General features: G+C 36.1%; 1 protein-coding gene across 7 annotated transcripts in view; it reads left to right on the plus strand.

Moving 5' to 3' along the window:
• The first annotated feature begins 3942 nt into the window (after window positions 1–3942).
• ABCC9 (ATP binding cassette subfamily C member 9) overlaps window positions 3943–17737 on the plus strand; it is a 154468-nt gene continuing 140673 nt past the window's right edge. For 4 of the 7 annotated variants that reach the window (XM_066354608.1, XM_066354662.1, XM_066354653.1 and 1 more), the window contains exons 1-5: window positions 4664–4804; window positions 5144–5259; window positions 8543–8704; window positions 9685–9826; window positions 14572–14693. In XM_066354608.1, the coding sequence (XP_066210705.1) occupies window positions 8563–8704; window positions 9685–9826; window positions 14572–14693 (406 nt within the window). In that variant the 5' untranslated portion in view covers window positions 4664–4804; window positions 5144–5259; window positions 8543–8562. Of the gene's footprint in view, window positions 4026–4663; window positions 4809–4968; window positions 4988–5143; window positions 5260–8542; window positions 8705–9684; window positions 9827–14571; window positions 14694–17737 lie in introns of those variants that run through there. The other 3 variants (XM_066354625.1, XM_066354616.1, XM_066354634.1) reach the window with 3 other exon arrangements.

Consider the following 17737-nt stretch of genomic DNA (forward strand, 5'->3'; position numbering starts at 1 on the left):
CACTATTTTCAGATAAAATCCTATTTTCTGGAAAGTCAAGGTATCATGGTAAAACAATACTGGGGATATTGTGAAAACTCAGTAAATAACTAAATAAAAAATTAATATAAAATCTGGCAAAAATATAAACAACTAGTGTATTCTTAATAGCAATGCAATATATGGAAGCAAAAATATAAAGTTTGTATGATCAGTCATGACAAGAAATGCACAAACCTATCAAAATTTGATATTGAGCTAAAAATAAAAATAAATAGGAAACCATGTTTCTGGATTGAAAGACAGAAACTAAAAATATAGTATTTTTTTATAAATTACTTACTAGATTTAATAAAATTCCAATAAAATTCCCTAAAGAGAATAGCTAAGAAAACTTTGTAAGGAATAAAATGGGAACTGACACTCCTAGAGTTAAAATATACCTTAAAGCTATAATAATTAAATACATCTATCTGATCATAATAGGAGCATAAAAATTAAAAAAAATATCAATTAAATGGAATAGTAGCACAGAAGCAGTCATTAAAAAAATAGTTATATGTATATGACAAAGTTGGTATTACACATCAGAGCAAAAGGAAAGGACCATTCAATAAATGGTGTAAGAAATAAAATATTAACATAGGCTCTCTTCCAATGGCATACGCCAAAATATGTTCCAGAATCAAATTAAGAAAACCCTTTAAGCAAATATAAATAAAGGTTAATACTTATTAACTAAAGCATTGAAATACAATGCAATGGCAAAAGGAACCAAATTTGCCTTAGAGTAGCGATTTTCAACCAGTGTGTCTTGGCAAACACACTGGTGTGCCGCAAGAATTTTTAAAACATGCAGTACCTGACTATTTAGTCAGGGGCTCTGACCATTTTTCCCTTAGACTGTCATATAAAAAATTTTAAAAATGACAGCAGCCCTGGCCGGTTGGCTCAGTGGTAGAGTGTCGGCCCGGCATGGGGGGGTCCCAGGTTCGATTCCTGGCCAGGGCACACAGGAGAAGCGCCCATCTGCTTCTCCACCCCCACCCCCTCTCCTTCCTCTCTGTCTCTCTCTTCCCCTCCCGCAGCCAAGGCTGCATTGGAGCAAAGATGGCCCGGGAGCTGAGGATGGCTCCTTGGCCTCTGCCCCAGGCGCTAGAGTGGCTCTGGTCGCGGCAGAGCGACGCCCTGGAGGGGCAGAGCATCGCCCCTGGTGGGCGTGCCGGGTGGATACCGGTCCGGCGCATGCAGGAGTCTGTCTGACTGTCTCTCCCCATTTCCAGTTTCAGAAAAATACAAAAAAAAAAAAAAAAAAATGACAACAGCCAACACAACAACCATCCTTGTGCAAATGAATCAAAATTATACCTATTTTTTTGTCAGATTGGCAAAAATATATATCTTGGTGTGCTACAGAAGTTTAGTAATTTGTTAATGAGTGCCATGAGATGAAAAAGGTTGAAAAACACTGTCTTAGAGGGAAACACCATGAAGGCAGAGACCCTAGAGATCTGATTCATTACTGACTTCTGTGGCCAGTAGATCTAGCAAAAGTGTATTCTAATAAATCTTTATACATTTCATAATTTTTAAAATGTATAAAAACAATTGTTTACTTTCTTTGTAAAGACAGAACCACTATCAATTTTAAAATAAAAAATTGGGAAAATATCTGTCATATATATGAAACAGGATTACTATCCTTCTTGTATTAAAAGTTCATGCAAATAATAAGAAACTTCATTAAAACCCATTAGATGAATAAGCATGTGGCCTCTAGTCACAATAGAGGGAATATTAATACAAAGATTAATGAATATTTGAAAAACACTAAAGTTAATAATAAAGAATTGTATGTTATCTGTCAAATTATTAGATTAAAACAGTAAGAATATTCAAGGCCAAACCTCAAAAAGTCAGAGTGTGGAGTAAGAAATGGTCTAAGATCAAAGGTGCGAAGGGAGAAGATGAGAGAATGAGTGCTTCCTCAAATCCATTTTAAGAAAGTAAAAAATTCAAGGAAAGGGGGGAACAGAGGGGACCGAGGACCACAGACATCTGGGTCCCATCAGGGGTGGGAGGAAGATTGTACTTATTTTGTTGACCCTAGTGTGTGTAATCAAGAGGTTCCTGCAAATCTTTGATAAGCAAGGCACTTTCTGATAAGGGGTTGTTTTACAAAACTCAAGCCACAAACAGAATTCCTCTAATGATCATTATGTCTATATGCAGAAGCTCTTAACCTAAAGTGCCTTGGGAACAAAGCAGGCTTGAATAAGATGGGGTTAGAGAGGCCAAGTATTTTATTGTTACAATAGGTCACCTCATGCAGTTTGGAGCAAATTAATACTAATTTTTAGGATAGTAATTTTGCATTCTGTATCCTCAGTCTTAAAAACATGTACTACTTTTGCCCGGTCTATGGTGGCTCAGTAGATGGAGCATCGACCTGGAATGCTGATGTTGCAGGTTCGAAACCCTGGGCTTGCCCCATCAGGGCACATATGGCAAATGTTGATGAACAACTGAAGTGAAGCAGCTATGAGTTAATACTTCTTGTTCACCATTCCTCTCTCTCCTTTCTCTGTAAAATCAATCAATAAAATATTTTTAAAAATATGTACTGCTTTTGACTCTGTAATCACTTTTCAGAGAATGTATCTTAAAGAAGCTATCTGATATAAAAAGCTTGATTAGAATAGTTTATCATGGAATTATATATGGTAGTAAAACTCCAGCAATTCTATGCCTACCAAAGGGAAAATGGGTTTAAAATTTTGGTATAGCCACATAATGAAATACTATGCAGCCATTTAAATGATTTCTATACAGATTTTACAATATCATTGTAAAATAATTGTTTTTAAAAGATACTGTGAGATAAATTGTTTGTGATTGCCAATAATATAAAATAGGCATCGGAAAAAAATAATAACCATAGCATAAGTATCAGCTTTTACTGAATGGACAGAGATTTTCTCAGCAGTTTAAAGGGAATATATTATTTACCCTCACATCAAACCTGTGAAGCATTTTTGTTTTATTTATACCATTGAACAATTGAGGAAACTGATGCACAGAGGATTAAACAACTTGTCCAGTCTCTGAAGTAACAAGTGGGATAGCAGGATTTGAAAGCAGGCTACATAGCTCCTGCATCCATGCTTTTAATCACTGCACTATACAGCTTGTTTTTATTAAAATATAACAAAATGTTTTCAATAGTTTTATAGGTGTGGGGACTCACTGGCCTCCAGTTATACTTTTTCATAATTTTGAAAGTTTCTACAATAAGCATTTATCATTCTAAGTAACCTTAATAATGGTAATATTTCTTTTAAATTCCCAAATCCACTTGCTTTTGTGTAGTCACACTCAGAGTCTACATTTGAGGATTATTTGCAGCTCTCAATTTCCAGTTCTCTCTCCCTAGACGCCCTGGGGTCCAGCTTGTTCATGAGGGTAGGGTGCGAAGGGTGTCACTGGATTCCACCCACCGTACCTGGACGCCCATTCTTGAACCCCACTCTTTTCTCTCTGTGCCTGCATCGCGCCAAACAGCTCTAGGGCTGCTGCCAAGCTTTTCAAGGCCCTAAGACCAGTGTCCGCAGGACCCTCCCGCGTGCCACCCCACGAGGCCCTGCAGACCCCTAGCCGCCACGGTTCAAGCTTCAGTCGCTGACCAATGGCCGGCACCCCTCCCCGAACGCAGCGTCCTTCCCAGAGTGAGGCGCCTAGGAGGAAATCTCCTGGGCTTTGCGGGCGGGAATCGGCCTCTGCCCACACTCAGCGAGGCAGGGAGGCCGCAGGGCTTTAGGGTTCAGGTCCGGGGACCAGCTCCATGTGCTGGCGGTCCTGGAGCGGTGCCCATTGGGTTGAGGGTCGCGCACGGACACAGTGGCAACAACAGCCCGCCTGCCTGACCATTCATCAGAAAAGGACAATCACTGAAAACAGGGATTCTTTCAAGTTAACTGAGTACTTGTCTCTGAGAAAATAGTGTTAATTAAAGAAGGTTGGGGCAAAATTTACTTCTTGCGTCCTGGGTAAGTGTATTTGAAACACATTATCTTCTTGAGAATAAATGGTCTATCTCTCTGGTGGGGAGCATGAGTAAGGGGACTGTTTATGCAGTCCTGGGAGTCAAAATCCCACCTTTGGAACTAGAGTAAGGGTCTCCCTGCGGTAAGGCGTCCACTGGTCCGCAGGAGTAACCAAGTGTTCCAGGTCGCTGGGGCAATTACTCGGCTTGAGCCTGCCTTGCTCCTGTGAGTCATTCGCACAGCAGCCAGTTCTCCTGCCTGGAATGAGCCCTTCACTTCCCTAGTCCGAGCTGGGGAAAGATGATGAAACCCCCAACTCTGCTTCCTTATGTGGTTAATAATAAAAGAGCGCAAACAGAGCCTGGAGCGGGGTGGGGGTGGGTGGGTGGCGGGACACACGCAAGTGAGTGCCTTGCGTATTTTGATTTAAAAACTCGACTCCGGTGAATCATTCAATCACGTATTGCAAGTTTCAGTGTCTAATGAAGTTTGAGGAACGCATATTGTGTTTGTAAAATCACTGCACTGTGCACCCCAAATTTGCCGCTCCTGGGAGTTAACTGAGCCAAGCGGGGGTGGGGAGGGTCTCCAGTCCCAGGCGCGGCGCTCGGGGATTCTGCCCAGTTTCCTGCCTCCGAGTCGCCGTGTCCGCCCCAGCCCAGAGCCGTTTGTGCAATTTAGAAACTCGATAGGAGGCAGCAGCTGATCTCCCACCACCCTAAAAATAATCCACTCCGGTGCCCTGCGTGCTTCGGATAGGGGAGGAAAACTCTGCCTTCGGAGTAAGTGAGTTCATGTCTTTTACAGCAATATAATTTTTAAAATTCTAAGAAAAATTGTAAACTGTCCATTTGGACCTAACATTTCGGCAACCGCGCACTCTCCAGCGCTTTTCCTTCACAGTGGCTGCTATTTCTAGGATTAAGGGACCCAGCCGGCCGGAGATGAGAGGGCGTGGGGATCAGGTTTCCAGCGTTCCTTGTAAAACTGCCCGCTTCTACTTAAACCAGCTGGAGATAGTGCAAGGAGTTATTACTAACTTTTCATTTCCTAGATATTTCTTGTATTGTTCACAAAGTAGCTTTCTATCTGCTTAATTTTTGTTACTCTTTGCTTTTCAGGAGTGCTGCTTCCCGGTTTGAAATGTACACTTAAGACAGTTGTAGGAAGCCGGTGTTTTGAAGGTAGTGCAAGTGCACCCGTAGGGGTTTGAAGCAGCGTCAAGCGATTGCCCAAGGTATTTATTTGTTGTTTTATTTGTTCAGTTTGAGATTAAAAAAAATTCCCACTGGCGTTTCTGTCTAAGGACTCTTATCTGCTGAGTAGTTCCACCATTTCCTTTGGTATGAAAGAATTTAAATGGGAGTGTTCGGATTAGGCACCGAATCAGAAGTCAGTGCTCATATTTTGCTAGTGATTTTTCCACTTGGATCTGTCATTCATAGACTGATAGATAGACCTATAGATAAACAGACAGACATATTTTAGTTATATTATGAACCATCAGCTGAATAACTTAGACATTATATTCGTTTTCAAAACTACTCTGATCCTGAAAATGTCCTACATAAAGATAAAGCAAGTTCTTTAAACTATATGTTTCTTTCTCATAATTTGAATAATATCTGAACAACTCAAAAGAAAAGGAGTTATTGTGTGTTTAAAAATGGAAGCTTGAATACTGTTTTTAGTATGTTTTCTTTACATGTTTCCAGCATGTTAAATTCTCAGGGATTAATACTGCATTAGAACTGATGCTTTCTGCTGGATGAACAGGAAAGTACTTGTTTTCCCTTACATCATGCTTATAAACTAAATCCAAATTTTTCAACTCCTGAGGGGAATTTTCCATACAATACATTTCAAAGAATAAGAATATGTGGAGTAGTATTCTTGCCATAAAATCATGTTTGGTCATCAAGGAGTATTTTCTTTTTGTTTTCTGCTCTGCAAACTACTCCCATAATCAAAATTTCACTTTTGATGTTTGTATTTAAAGTTCACTCAAAGAAGCCCTCTAACTCTATTAGCTGTCATAAACACTTGAACATCCTTCTGTGGATTTATGCTTGTGAGGAGAAAAATGCCATGTCTTCCTGTCTGGTTTCTCTTCCCTCTTCCTGCTCCTGGGTGCTGGGCCTCTTGTCAGTGCGTAGCTGAGCTAGACAGATCCAGAAGGGGCGGGTCTGACAGCTGTCATCGCACAGACTTCAGCCGGCAAGAGCAGCAATTTGTATCCTTCCCAAAGTCTTCCTAACTTAACCTGGGTTCTGGTAGGAAAGCCTTGAATGATATTTGGAGATCTAAGAATTAATTAAAAATCCTGATTGACTTAAAAATCCTTGGCTAAATGCAATTATTTTCAATGTATCTACAATAAGTTTATCCCTTCTTTCTTTTTGTCTATGTTGAGTTGTAGTATGGGCTGCCTAGTACAATGTGCCGCTTGCACCTGGATATCAGAGAAGGCTAAGGGTCAAGGGGAGGGGATGAAAGAGGCAGAAGAAAAGACAAAAGGAGAGATGTGATGAGAGACAGTGGACAGGTTGGGAGCCAAGGGGAATCTGAGGTTAGAGATTATGGTAAAAGGAAAAAATCATTCTGATGCTTTTGCTTTACCAGTTAGAAGTATGTATCTTTGTATGATAACGTCATTGTATATTTCTCTGTCTTTTAGATCATAACATTTACATTATATCAAGGACTGTTGGTATTAGTGTAGTGTATTCAGTCTAAGACCACAGGGATTGTTTCAGTCATGTGCACTATTAAATTTCTAGTGTCTAGTATGTGATCAGTATCAATAAGTATTTTTACAGTTGATTAATTAGTGACCTAGCATCCCAAACATCAGGTACCTGGCTGAGAATGTTCTTTTATAATACTTTTTCAGGTTGTTATATGTCTTTGATATTTTCTTTCCACAGTCATACACAAATATCCAAAGGTTACTTAATTGGCTGGTTTTAAGACTGATTAAATATTAGGTAGGCAATGCTTAGAGCTAATGAAGTGTATATTTTGCACATTCAAATGATATTTTTAGCACCTAACTCAATGATAATGAGTAAATGTCAAGGTTTATGAATGTGGCCAATTGAAATATTATAATTTTAGGTAAAATTATAAAATCAGCTAAAATAAATAGAACAGTTTATACATGTCTGAGGGAGCTTAAAGTTTTATCATCTACTAAAAATTTCATTACTAGTTATTAATTTTTAGTTTCTGTTTTTTTCCATTTTTACTAGAAACACATGTAACATAAATTTGTAATTTCCTTTTTGTTGTTATTTTAAAATCTCATATCTTTTTAAATTTTTTTTATCCAGCCTAAAAAATGATCTTTTTTATTTTCTATTAAGTGAGAGGCAGGGAGGCTGACAGACAGACTCCCTCCCGCATGCATTCCGACCAGGATCTACCTGGCAAGCTCCCTACTGGGTGATACTCTGCCCATCTGGGGCACTGCTCTGTTGCTCAGGCAACTGAGCTATTTTAGTGCCTGAGGTGAGACCAAGGAGCCATCCTCAGCATCCTGGACCAACTTGCTCCAACCATTTGAGCTGTGGCTGCAGGAGGGGAAGAGAGAGAGAAAGAGAGAGAGAGAGATAAGGTGGAGGGGGAGGGGTGGAAAAGCAGATGGTCACTTCTCCTGTGTGCCTTTTCTGAGAATCGAATCCGGGACTTCCACATGTTGGGCTGACACTCTACTGCTGAGCCAACCTTCCAGGGCCATCTTTAAAATCTTATAATTGATAAGGATTTTGCCAATATATAACCTTGAGTTTTCTTTTAAAGTGTGACTTTTTTTTTTAAGATTGAAGCAAGGTCTCAACTAGAGAACATGTCAATGATTTATCAAAAACGAAGAAAGGTTTACTAGACGTGTGTGAGAGGAACTTCATATAAATTTTAATAGACTGTAAACATATAGGCTTTTTAATCAGTTGTCCTGTTTATATAATGCTTAATAAAATTTTTGCTTGAAATTTGGTTTTTCCAGTAGTTTACCTTCTGTGACCAATCTTTCCAATGTAATACTCTATATTTTTCTAGGAAAAAATATTGTTTGTGACCAATGCTAAATCAATTATCAATAAAAAGAAAGAGAAAAGGTACTATTTTAGTTATTCAAAGCATTGGCAGCCTTTAATAATCTAGCTTAGAATCCAGCGTGACATAAATATGGAAAAGAAACGAAGTCCAGTGAGGTTAAAATCTTAAGCTGTTACCTATTTTAATAACAATAGATAAGATATTAAAAAATAGATTAAGGCTATGTGATACAGCAGGACAAAAATAGTTTCTAGTTGGGCACATGGGTATGATGTCAACTACTCTACTGGTTGGCAAGATAATGAACCAATCTGAACCTCAATATCCTCCTCTGTGAATTATGAATAACTCCACTAACACTGCATGGTTTTTCTGATGACTTAAGATAAGACCTCTATAAGGTTATAATTTTATGAAGGAAAATTTAATAGTAAGAAGCTCTTCTTTTCTCTTCATTTCAGAGTAAACCATATAATAAGAAATGAGCCTGTCATTCTGTGGTAACAACATTTCTTCATATAATATCTATGATGGTGTTTTACAAAATCCCTGTTTTGTCGATGCCCTCAACCTGGTTCCTCATGTCTTCCTGTTGTTTATCACTTTTCCAATTTTATTTATCGGTAAGTAGTCTACTATTCTATATCACATCACCTAATGCTTGAAAAAAGAAGTCTTATTAACGGCTGAGATTTGGTATAATGTTGACTAAATGTAATATTACAGAAATAAACAATTCATACATATTTCATTGTATATATGTACCACATCTTCTTTATCCAACCATGTACTGAAGGACTTTGGTTTCCATATACACCCCTGTATTTATTGCAGCATTATTCATGGTGGCCAACACATTCATTCTTGATATACATGAAACCTCTCTGATTTCAAAAACTGAGAAGAAAGGGTGACAAAATGAAACAAAACTCATTCCTAGCACACAATATATAAATTGGCATTACTCTTGTTTGAGGGAAACCATCAAAAATTTACTAAAATGTAATTTTGAATTTTTTCTTCAATGATGAGCTAAGGGTGAACCTATATTGTTCTTGATTTTGCTTAAAAGGTCAATAATGAGCATAACTTTAGCTTTTTTTTTTTTTTTTAGAAACTATCACTACCACTATTGAACCGTGCTGGCCCAATCATAGGTTTTCATTTTTTCCACATGAAATGCTTATTAAGAATTGACTCAACTCATGAGTCCCTATATTTCACCACCAAATATGAACGTTTTTGTTAGTCTCCCATCCTATAGTTTGAAGATTTTAGATACCAAACTGCTTTTATCAATATTATCATTAATTTTTTCCTTTTAAATGAGTCAGAGCTCTGACTAGCATGAAATAATCATGTTGTCACTCAGAGATGGTGTTATTACCAAACAATGCAATAAATGTGAATATGTTAACCTAGACAGTCTTGTAAAAATAAATCGAAATTATATTTTTTAACATCATGAAAATAGATCAGGATTTTCCCTATTACTCTAGAAAGCATTAAGGTTTCATGAACTACCCAAAGCATATCACATTGTAAATTATTTCTATGATTATGATTGATCCTTTTGTTTATCTCTTTGCTTTTTGTTTTTTAGGGTGGGGCAGTCAAAGTTCAAAAGTACAAATTCATCACAACACATGGCTTCATTTTCCTGGACATAACCTGAGATGGATTCTTACGTTTGCTCTCCTATTTGTGCATGTTTGTGAAATAGCAGAAGGCATAGTTTCAGATTCGTAAGTGACTTAACTTAGTTAATGTGATTACACTATACATACAAATGAGTGTGTTGATATGGATAGCAGCAAGAGCATACCAAGTCAGGCTTAACTTGTTGGTCATAACTTAGGAACAACAGCTGCCATCCAATATTTATGATGATCATGCATATTGGCCATATTTTTGTATTGCTACATAATTTCTTTAATAACACAAGTTCAGATTTCTGTGACCAGTACTCATTGATGTACTTTCTGTTTCTCTGATCTTTCATCTATGTAACCTTGGCAGAAAGTTCTGTTCTTTTAAACACTTTGATATTTGCCTTGTCTTTCAAAATAAGTATAAACATCAAGATGGTCTATATTGACATATAGCTCTAATAACTGTATATATTTCAATATGTTTTGTAAAGAAGCAAATATAAATGAAGTAAGCATTAAAGGAGTCCACAATCCTGTGAGGATATAGCTACATATTGAGGCACAGCACAAAATTATTTTAAAATCAAGATTTGTCATAAAACCACCACATTTGGAGAAATTTTGTCATTCTTTTAAAGGAAGAAGTTTGTATTAAGCAGTTAGAATATAATGAATTCTATTTAGAAATGAACATTATGTAGGGGAAATATTTTTTATCACATAGCAACAGAAAATAGTCAGATAATAGGAAAATTTTGATTATGGAATTATGTTAAATGGTAGACCTTTCTTTGAAGAAGTTATATGAAAGGGCTTTTTAAAAAGAAAGCTCCCAAAATTATTTCCTCTTATCTAATAAGAACTTCCCTTGACATCTGTTTATGTTTGGCTGTTGCAATTAGCAAGGGATGATACTTCTCATCTTTTGACATGGAGCCAACTATTTTGTAATGCTGTATGAAAGTTCTTTGCATATATGTGCATGTCACAGTTTCTGATAAAAAGAAAAACCAGAGACGCTAAGATATGCCATGCCTCCAAGCGTTTAGGAGCTTAATTGTCTATTATCTTATTGATAATTGTTTAAAGTACTTTGGCATATTTGTACTGTATTGTATTAGCATTGCCAATTCAGTGTTCATTTTTTAATTCTCTTAACGTAAATATAGGCTGACTCTATATGTTTCTATGTGTGTGTATAAAGTTAATGATTGGTTGGTTCAGTATTTCCTAAAAATTTGATATCACATAGGCACGAATGACTTTCCCTCTCTAGCCTCATGGTTAATGTGTAGATTCAGTCTAAGACTTGGAACAGAGGCTGAACTAATAATGATGATGACATGTGCTAATGGCAGAACCTTGTTTTATAGTGGTTGTGACACAAGAAACCCATGCTAAAAACAAGTAGGAATAAGCCTTTGATCTTGCCCTGCTCTCTCCTATTCTTTAGCTATAGACTTCTTCCTCTTACCCTTTTTATTCAATTCTCTCAAAAGTCATCTTCCAGTTACTTTTGAACCCAAAGACTGAGTTTGCTTTCTCTTGCCTTGTCCTGTTCTAGAAACTATTTCTACAAGAATCCCAATGAGCATTAATGACACTTTAATGGATACCTTTTTCTCCTGAACGTAGTTTAATACCATGATCATGCCTTCCTTCCTTTATTTTTTTAACAAAATCTTTATGGATTACTTTTTACTTAAAATATTATAAATGCTCGTTATAATTAACAAAATGTAAAGACCTTCCTAATTGAATATTGATTTTCTCTTATAGTAATATGACTATTAAAGCTACTAATTTTTTTGAACTATTCTTATTTGTTTCCCATATGTATTTATAATCTGTTTTCTTTTTTATTTCTATCTAAATAATATATGATTCTGGTATAGATATTCTTCAATGTCTAGGAATCATTTTTAGTTTGCTTTTTAGTCTAATTTGATGTTTATTATTAGTGCACATGATTTGTTAAATGAATACCTTTAGGGATTCATTAACATTTTCATAATAGTAAAATAGTTGATTATTTTATAAGTATTTAATGAGTATTAGAAAATAATATATATTCTTTGTAGAAGATAAAATTTTATTGAGCAGATAACTAAAGCCTTGTGTATTGATTATTTTTATATTATTTAATCCATTAAATTCTAAAAATATGTATTAAAATATTTACTACCATTATATTTTTGCATTTAGGTTTTTATTTTTATCATTTTCTTTTTATTATTATTCTTTTGTCTTCTATGATGAACACTTTTAAAATTTTCTTCCTAACTTTCTGGAATGTATATGTTTCCACAGAACGTTGAGATCTGTGAATCACACTCTAAAAATAATAAAGCTTGAGGGAAAGAATAAGGTTGGGACAGCTACTCACAACCTAGACAACTTTGTAAATAGAGCAATAACAATATGATAGCAATCCTAATAAAAAACTTGAATGGTTAAAAGACACTAATAAATAAATGCCACACTAAATATCAAAGTTTTCAGTCCTAGCTATTGCTGTGTTTATTCATCCTTTATTATTGCTTTTCTTAATGATGTTTTATTATTCTTTTTCTAACTTCTTAAATTGACAACTTAATTTATTATAATTATTTCTTATTGAATATGTTTAAGGTTATAAATTTTCTTCTGGGTATGGTTTTAGTTACATTTTACAGGCTTTAATAGGTAGTATGCTTTATTTAAACATTTCCTAAATATTAAGTGATTTTTAAATCCTTTCTTTGGTTCAGTAATTTAAGAGCATTAGAGAATTTCCTAATTTCTGTACTCATAATTATTTATTTCTTACTTTTTCTCTCTGACCACTCTGAACTATTTCCAGGAGATGGTGGATGGTTTTTAAGTCAGTTTTTATGTTAACATAGTCCTTTCACATTTTCTTTACTATGTCTATATTAATGATTCTATATGTATCACTGATCATGTTCCAAATCTCTACATACACTTGACTAGTAGACAATTTTTGTATATGTTTATTAGTCCACACATTCCTGCTGAAACTTACTAGCTTTCTTTATCCAATCTGCTCATCCTCTTCTAATCTTATTTGTTCTCACCACCATCTGCCCAGGCTCCATGTCAGTTATTTTCTACGTCTCCATCACCATCACCCTCATACCCTAACACTATTAAAGTCCTGTTCATTTTAACAATTAACATTTTGCAAGTGTATTATTTCCTCCATATTTCTGCTACCAAAGCTTATTTCACGCTTCATCAGCCCTCACTTGGCCTATACCAATACTTTGCTGACTACTTTCTTTCCTTCCATGTCTCTCCCTGCCCCTCAAACTGGCACACTACCTATCAACTCTGTTATCCACATTACTACCAGATTGATCTGTCTCAAATTCAAATCTGACCATACCACTTTCCTTAAAGTATGTATTTTAGTTTTCCATAAGACTAGATTGCAACTCCTTACATGGCACACTGTCTTTTGTCCTATCTCAGATTTTTCTATTTAAGGAACATTGCATGACTTGGAACATTCTGGCTTGCAGAAGCTATATACTAGAATAACCAGAGAGCTTGTAAGGAGCTGTTGCCCTGTCTGGCCGCATGAGCCAGTCATCTCATCTAGTTCCACGTGTTTCTGCTTTTAGCTTGGAGTCCTGAGGCATATTCCACAGGTTCAAGCCTTTTAATGATATACTGTTTCATGCTCCTCCACATCCCAGTCCAACACTCTATCCTCTGCGCCACCGCCTGGTCAGTGTTTCATGCTTCTAGGTGTTTGCACACTCTTTTCAAAGTACTTATCCACCACTTTCCTGACTGTGGATTTCTTTTATATTTCAGCTCCCATTGTCGGCCATATCTCTTCTGAAATGATTTCCCCAAGTGTTCCTCTATCCTTTACTCTCATAATCAGTTGCTTTCTTCTCCATACTGTTTATGTATTGTACTAATATACTTAAGTATTTGAGAAAATATAAATGTTTAATTAATTTTGTAGTATTGTTAATGCAAATGGAGTTGAAGGCTGTCTACCATGAACCTATATCCTGTCATGTATCCGATCAAGCTGAAGCTCTCTATTGTCTTCAGAATGAAGCCTCATCTCCTTGCAATCTTACTGACTTGCTTGTAGTACCCATGAACATATGTAGACACTTTGCCTGGAACCATCCTCCTCTCTTCTTCCTCTGGGTAGCAATTTCTCATTCTTACGGTCTCAGTTTAGAAGTCCATTCTTTCACAGAGCTTTCTCTGTTGCAGACACTAGCCCTGTATATGCTCATAATCCTTTCACCGGTGTTACAGTTTTCTATATACTATTGCTATCCTTAATAAACTAAATTTTGTGACCACAGACACTATATCTAGTCTTGTCCACCGTTGCATCCCAGAATCTAACACAGTGTCTGGACCAGCAAATACATATGCATTCAAGGAATTAATAGAAATGGAGAAATCTCTGAAAAGTGTAGGAAAGCTATCAAAAATAAACATTCTTTTCACATATGTTAGAATTTATTTTCACTTGATAGTTTTTATTTGCTATAGGTATTGAATTATTTCAGCAGGTCCGCCCTTCAGTATAGGAGCAGTTATATATTTGCTTTTGTTGTGCACATTTTAAGGTCTTATGTAGCTGTGTTTACCCAGCCTTCCATGTTAGGATAGATCCTTTCCACAGAATTATGTCTCCCAACATAATCTTCCTTTATATATTCTCTTGGCGACCACTACTGCATTTTCTCTTTTAAATATCTTATTTCTAAGAGATAGTTTTAATGAGACAATTGGAAACAAAATGAAGGACTGTTTGGAATCATCAGCTGTAGACACTGATACTGTCCCGCTCTCCGCAGACGGCGGGGCTCGCGACATCTCCACCTCTTCATGCCGGCCGTGATGGGATTTGTCGCCACTACAACGTCAATAGTATATTATCATAACATTGAAACATCAAATTTTCCTAAATTACTTTTAGGTAAGTATGATCAAGCGTTCCTCTACCCCTCAAAGAACAACTTGATTTCCTTTTTCCTCAGAGTAAATGCTATCAGTGTAAGTTTGGATTGGGAAGAATTAAACATGGGAAAACGACGTTTCCTTCTTCTGTAGTCTCCCAATAAATGTGGAGATGAAGATAATCTGAGTGGCTCTAGGCTGTAAAAACGTCATTTCCAGGCCACCTGTTTTCCACTAAATGCAACTCTGAGGTGTTGGTGTTTGGCAGGAGGAAAGTGGAGGGGACATGCTGGCCTTCTGGCTTGCAGAAGCTATACTGTAAGATAATCAGATCTCTTGTGAGGAGCTGTTGCCCAGCCTGGCCCCATGCACCATCTGGTTCCATGTGTTTCTGCTTTTAGCTTGGAGTCCTGAGGCATATTCCACAGGTTCAAGCCTTTCATTGATATCACAAGAGTGTCAGACTCTTCTTAGAATTGCCACTGAGGTATCAGGAGGCCTCCATGAGACAGAAGTTCCTTTATGACATGCTGATTCTAAGCTGTCCTGAGCAGCGCTGCCCCAAAGCACAGCCCCTCACATCTGTATCACACCTGACATCATCTTTATAGCTTCTTTTGCCTTCTGTCATGTAGAAATCAGAGGCTATCTAAAATGTTTCTTATTTTTGCCTTAGGTTCAAATAATATAACTCATTCCAATACTGTACTTATATTCGGTACTCTGACCCATCCTAGCATTCCTTGGTGTACGCTTTCATAAACAGAGCTGAAGGGAAGGCTTAGAGCATGGATCAGAGATGAGCTTCAGGACCTGTGAATCTCCTAAAATTGTAGACAGAGTTGTGTGTCTGTGTGTGAATGAATGCTTATAATTTTCTAAGGTTCACAAATTTCATTGATTGGTATGTGATAAATATAATATTGATGACTGATATGGAAGTTAAGCAAAGTAATAATTAAGCCATACATATTATTTTTTTAATTAAAACTTAAAAGGCATAAGAGAAAAATGTTGATTATTTAATTTTATGTTGCATTACATTATTTGATCAGGCAAATGAAATATAATAAAAATAAGTAGACAGTTTAAATATTAATTTAAAAGCCTTGTCAAAGCCTGAATTATCTTACTAGAAAGCTCTTCAGAACAATATGACAAGTATTTATTATCACAGGAAATTTTTTATGAAGGTGCCACCCCAAAAGTGAAATTTCCAACAAACAACAGCAAAACATATACATAGCATTGGGAATTCGATATACGAGACATTAAGTTTCAGAAAAACTGATAAGTTATAAGATAATTAGAAAGGGAACGTGAATTTTAGTAATACTTAAAGAAAATATGATCAGAATCTGACTTTAATTTTTATGTAGATACAAGGCAGAGGGCACAATTTGATCTTATTTCTGGAAGGATTTATAGAGATAAAAAATAGTCTAACTTTCTTCTTATTTTAGGAAAGAAATATTTGGACCTAGAAAAATCACATTATTTTAATATCACAAAACTAGTAATTTTGTTTTAACATGTGTTATGACCGTTGCCAAACATAAAGAAAGTTGAAAGAATTATGTGAATACATAATATATGAATATTTACCATCTAGATTCTTCAATTTACATTTCATTCTATTTTATTAAATATTTACATCTTTCCCTCTCTGCCCACCAATCCATCTTATTTTTGATGCGTTTTAAAGTAAGCTGCAAATATTAATATGCATCATTCTCTATTTCAGCATGTATATCATTAACTAGAGTTAAATATTTGTTTACAATTCTTTTTGTAAGATAAAACTTACACACAGAAGGACAGAAATCTTTAGTTACTAAATGCATACCCTGAATAAGCCTATCATTATATAGAGCGTTGCCATCAACCATGAAAGTTTTCTTGTGCCCCTTAAAAGTCAGTCCTCATTTTCATTTCCAGAGGCAGCAGCTGATCTGAGTTTTTCTGACCATAGATTAGATTTACTTGCTCTAGAACTTCATATAAACTGAATCATATAGTTTAAACCAGGGGTCCCCAAACTTTTTACACAGGGGGCCAGTTCTCTGTCCCTCAGACCGTTGGAGGGCCAGACTATAAAAAAAACACACTATGAACAAATCCCTATGCACACTGCACATATCTTATTTTAAAGTAAAAAAACAAAACGGGAACAAATACAATATTTAAAATAAAAGAACAAGTAAATTTCAATCAACAAACTGACCAATATTTCAATGGGAACTATGTTCCTCTCACTGACCACCAGTGAAACAGGTGCCCCTTCCGGAAGTGCGGCAAGGGCCGGATAAATGGCCTCAGGTGCCACATGTGGCCCGCGGGCCGTAGTTTGGGGACCCCTGGTTTAAACTCTTTTGTGTAAGACTTCTTTCCTTAAGTATGATTTTTTGAGGTTCATTCATCTTGTAGTATCCATCAGTATTTTGTTCTTGTAAATGTTAGGTATTCTAGTGTATAAATATACCTCCGTTTTTTTCATTCTATTGTCCATATATAACTAGACTGTTTCTAGGGTTTGGCTGTCATAAAAAAAGAAGCCGCTTTCAACATTCATGTGCAAGTCTTTTTTGGATATATTTTTATTTCTCTTGGGTATATACTTAGGAGTGAAATTGCTAGGTCATAGAGTAGATAGGTAAATGTTTGTATTTGTAAGAAACCACAGATCTTTTCCTGAAGTGGTTTATTTTACAGTCACACTAACAATGGGTGTGAATTCTAGTTGTTCACACATTCTCCATCAATTGAAGATGTTAATTTTGTAATTGCATCTGCTATTGAGTATGTAGTGATAACACATTGTGGGTTTAATTTGAATTTCCCTGAGGACTAGTGATGTTGAGCACTTTTTGATAAGTTTGTTGGTCATTTGTTATTTTTGTGAAGAAATTATTCATATCATTTGCCAACTTTTAACTGGGTTGTATTTTTATTATTGAGTTGTAAGTGTACTTTGTATATATATACTAGACACTAGTATGTCATCCTTTACATATTTTGAGAATATTTTCCTCCATTCTAGCATGCATACTAATTTATTTAACA

The sequence above is a fragment of the Saccopteryx leptura genome, chromosome 1 (genome assembly GCF_036850995.1).
Source record: "Saccopteryx leptura isolate mSacLep1 chromosome 1, mSacLep1_pri_phased_curated, whole genome shotgun sequence".
Classification (NCBI taxonomy): Eukaryota; Metazoa; Chordata; class Mammalia; order Chiroptera; family Emballonuridae; genus Saccopteryx; species Saccopteryx leptura.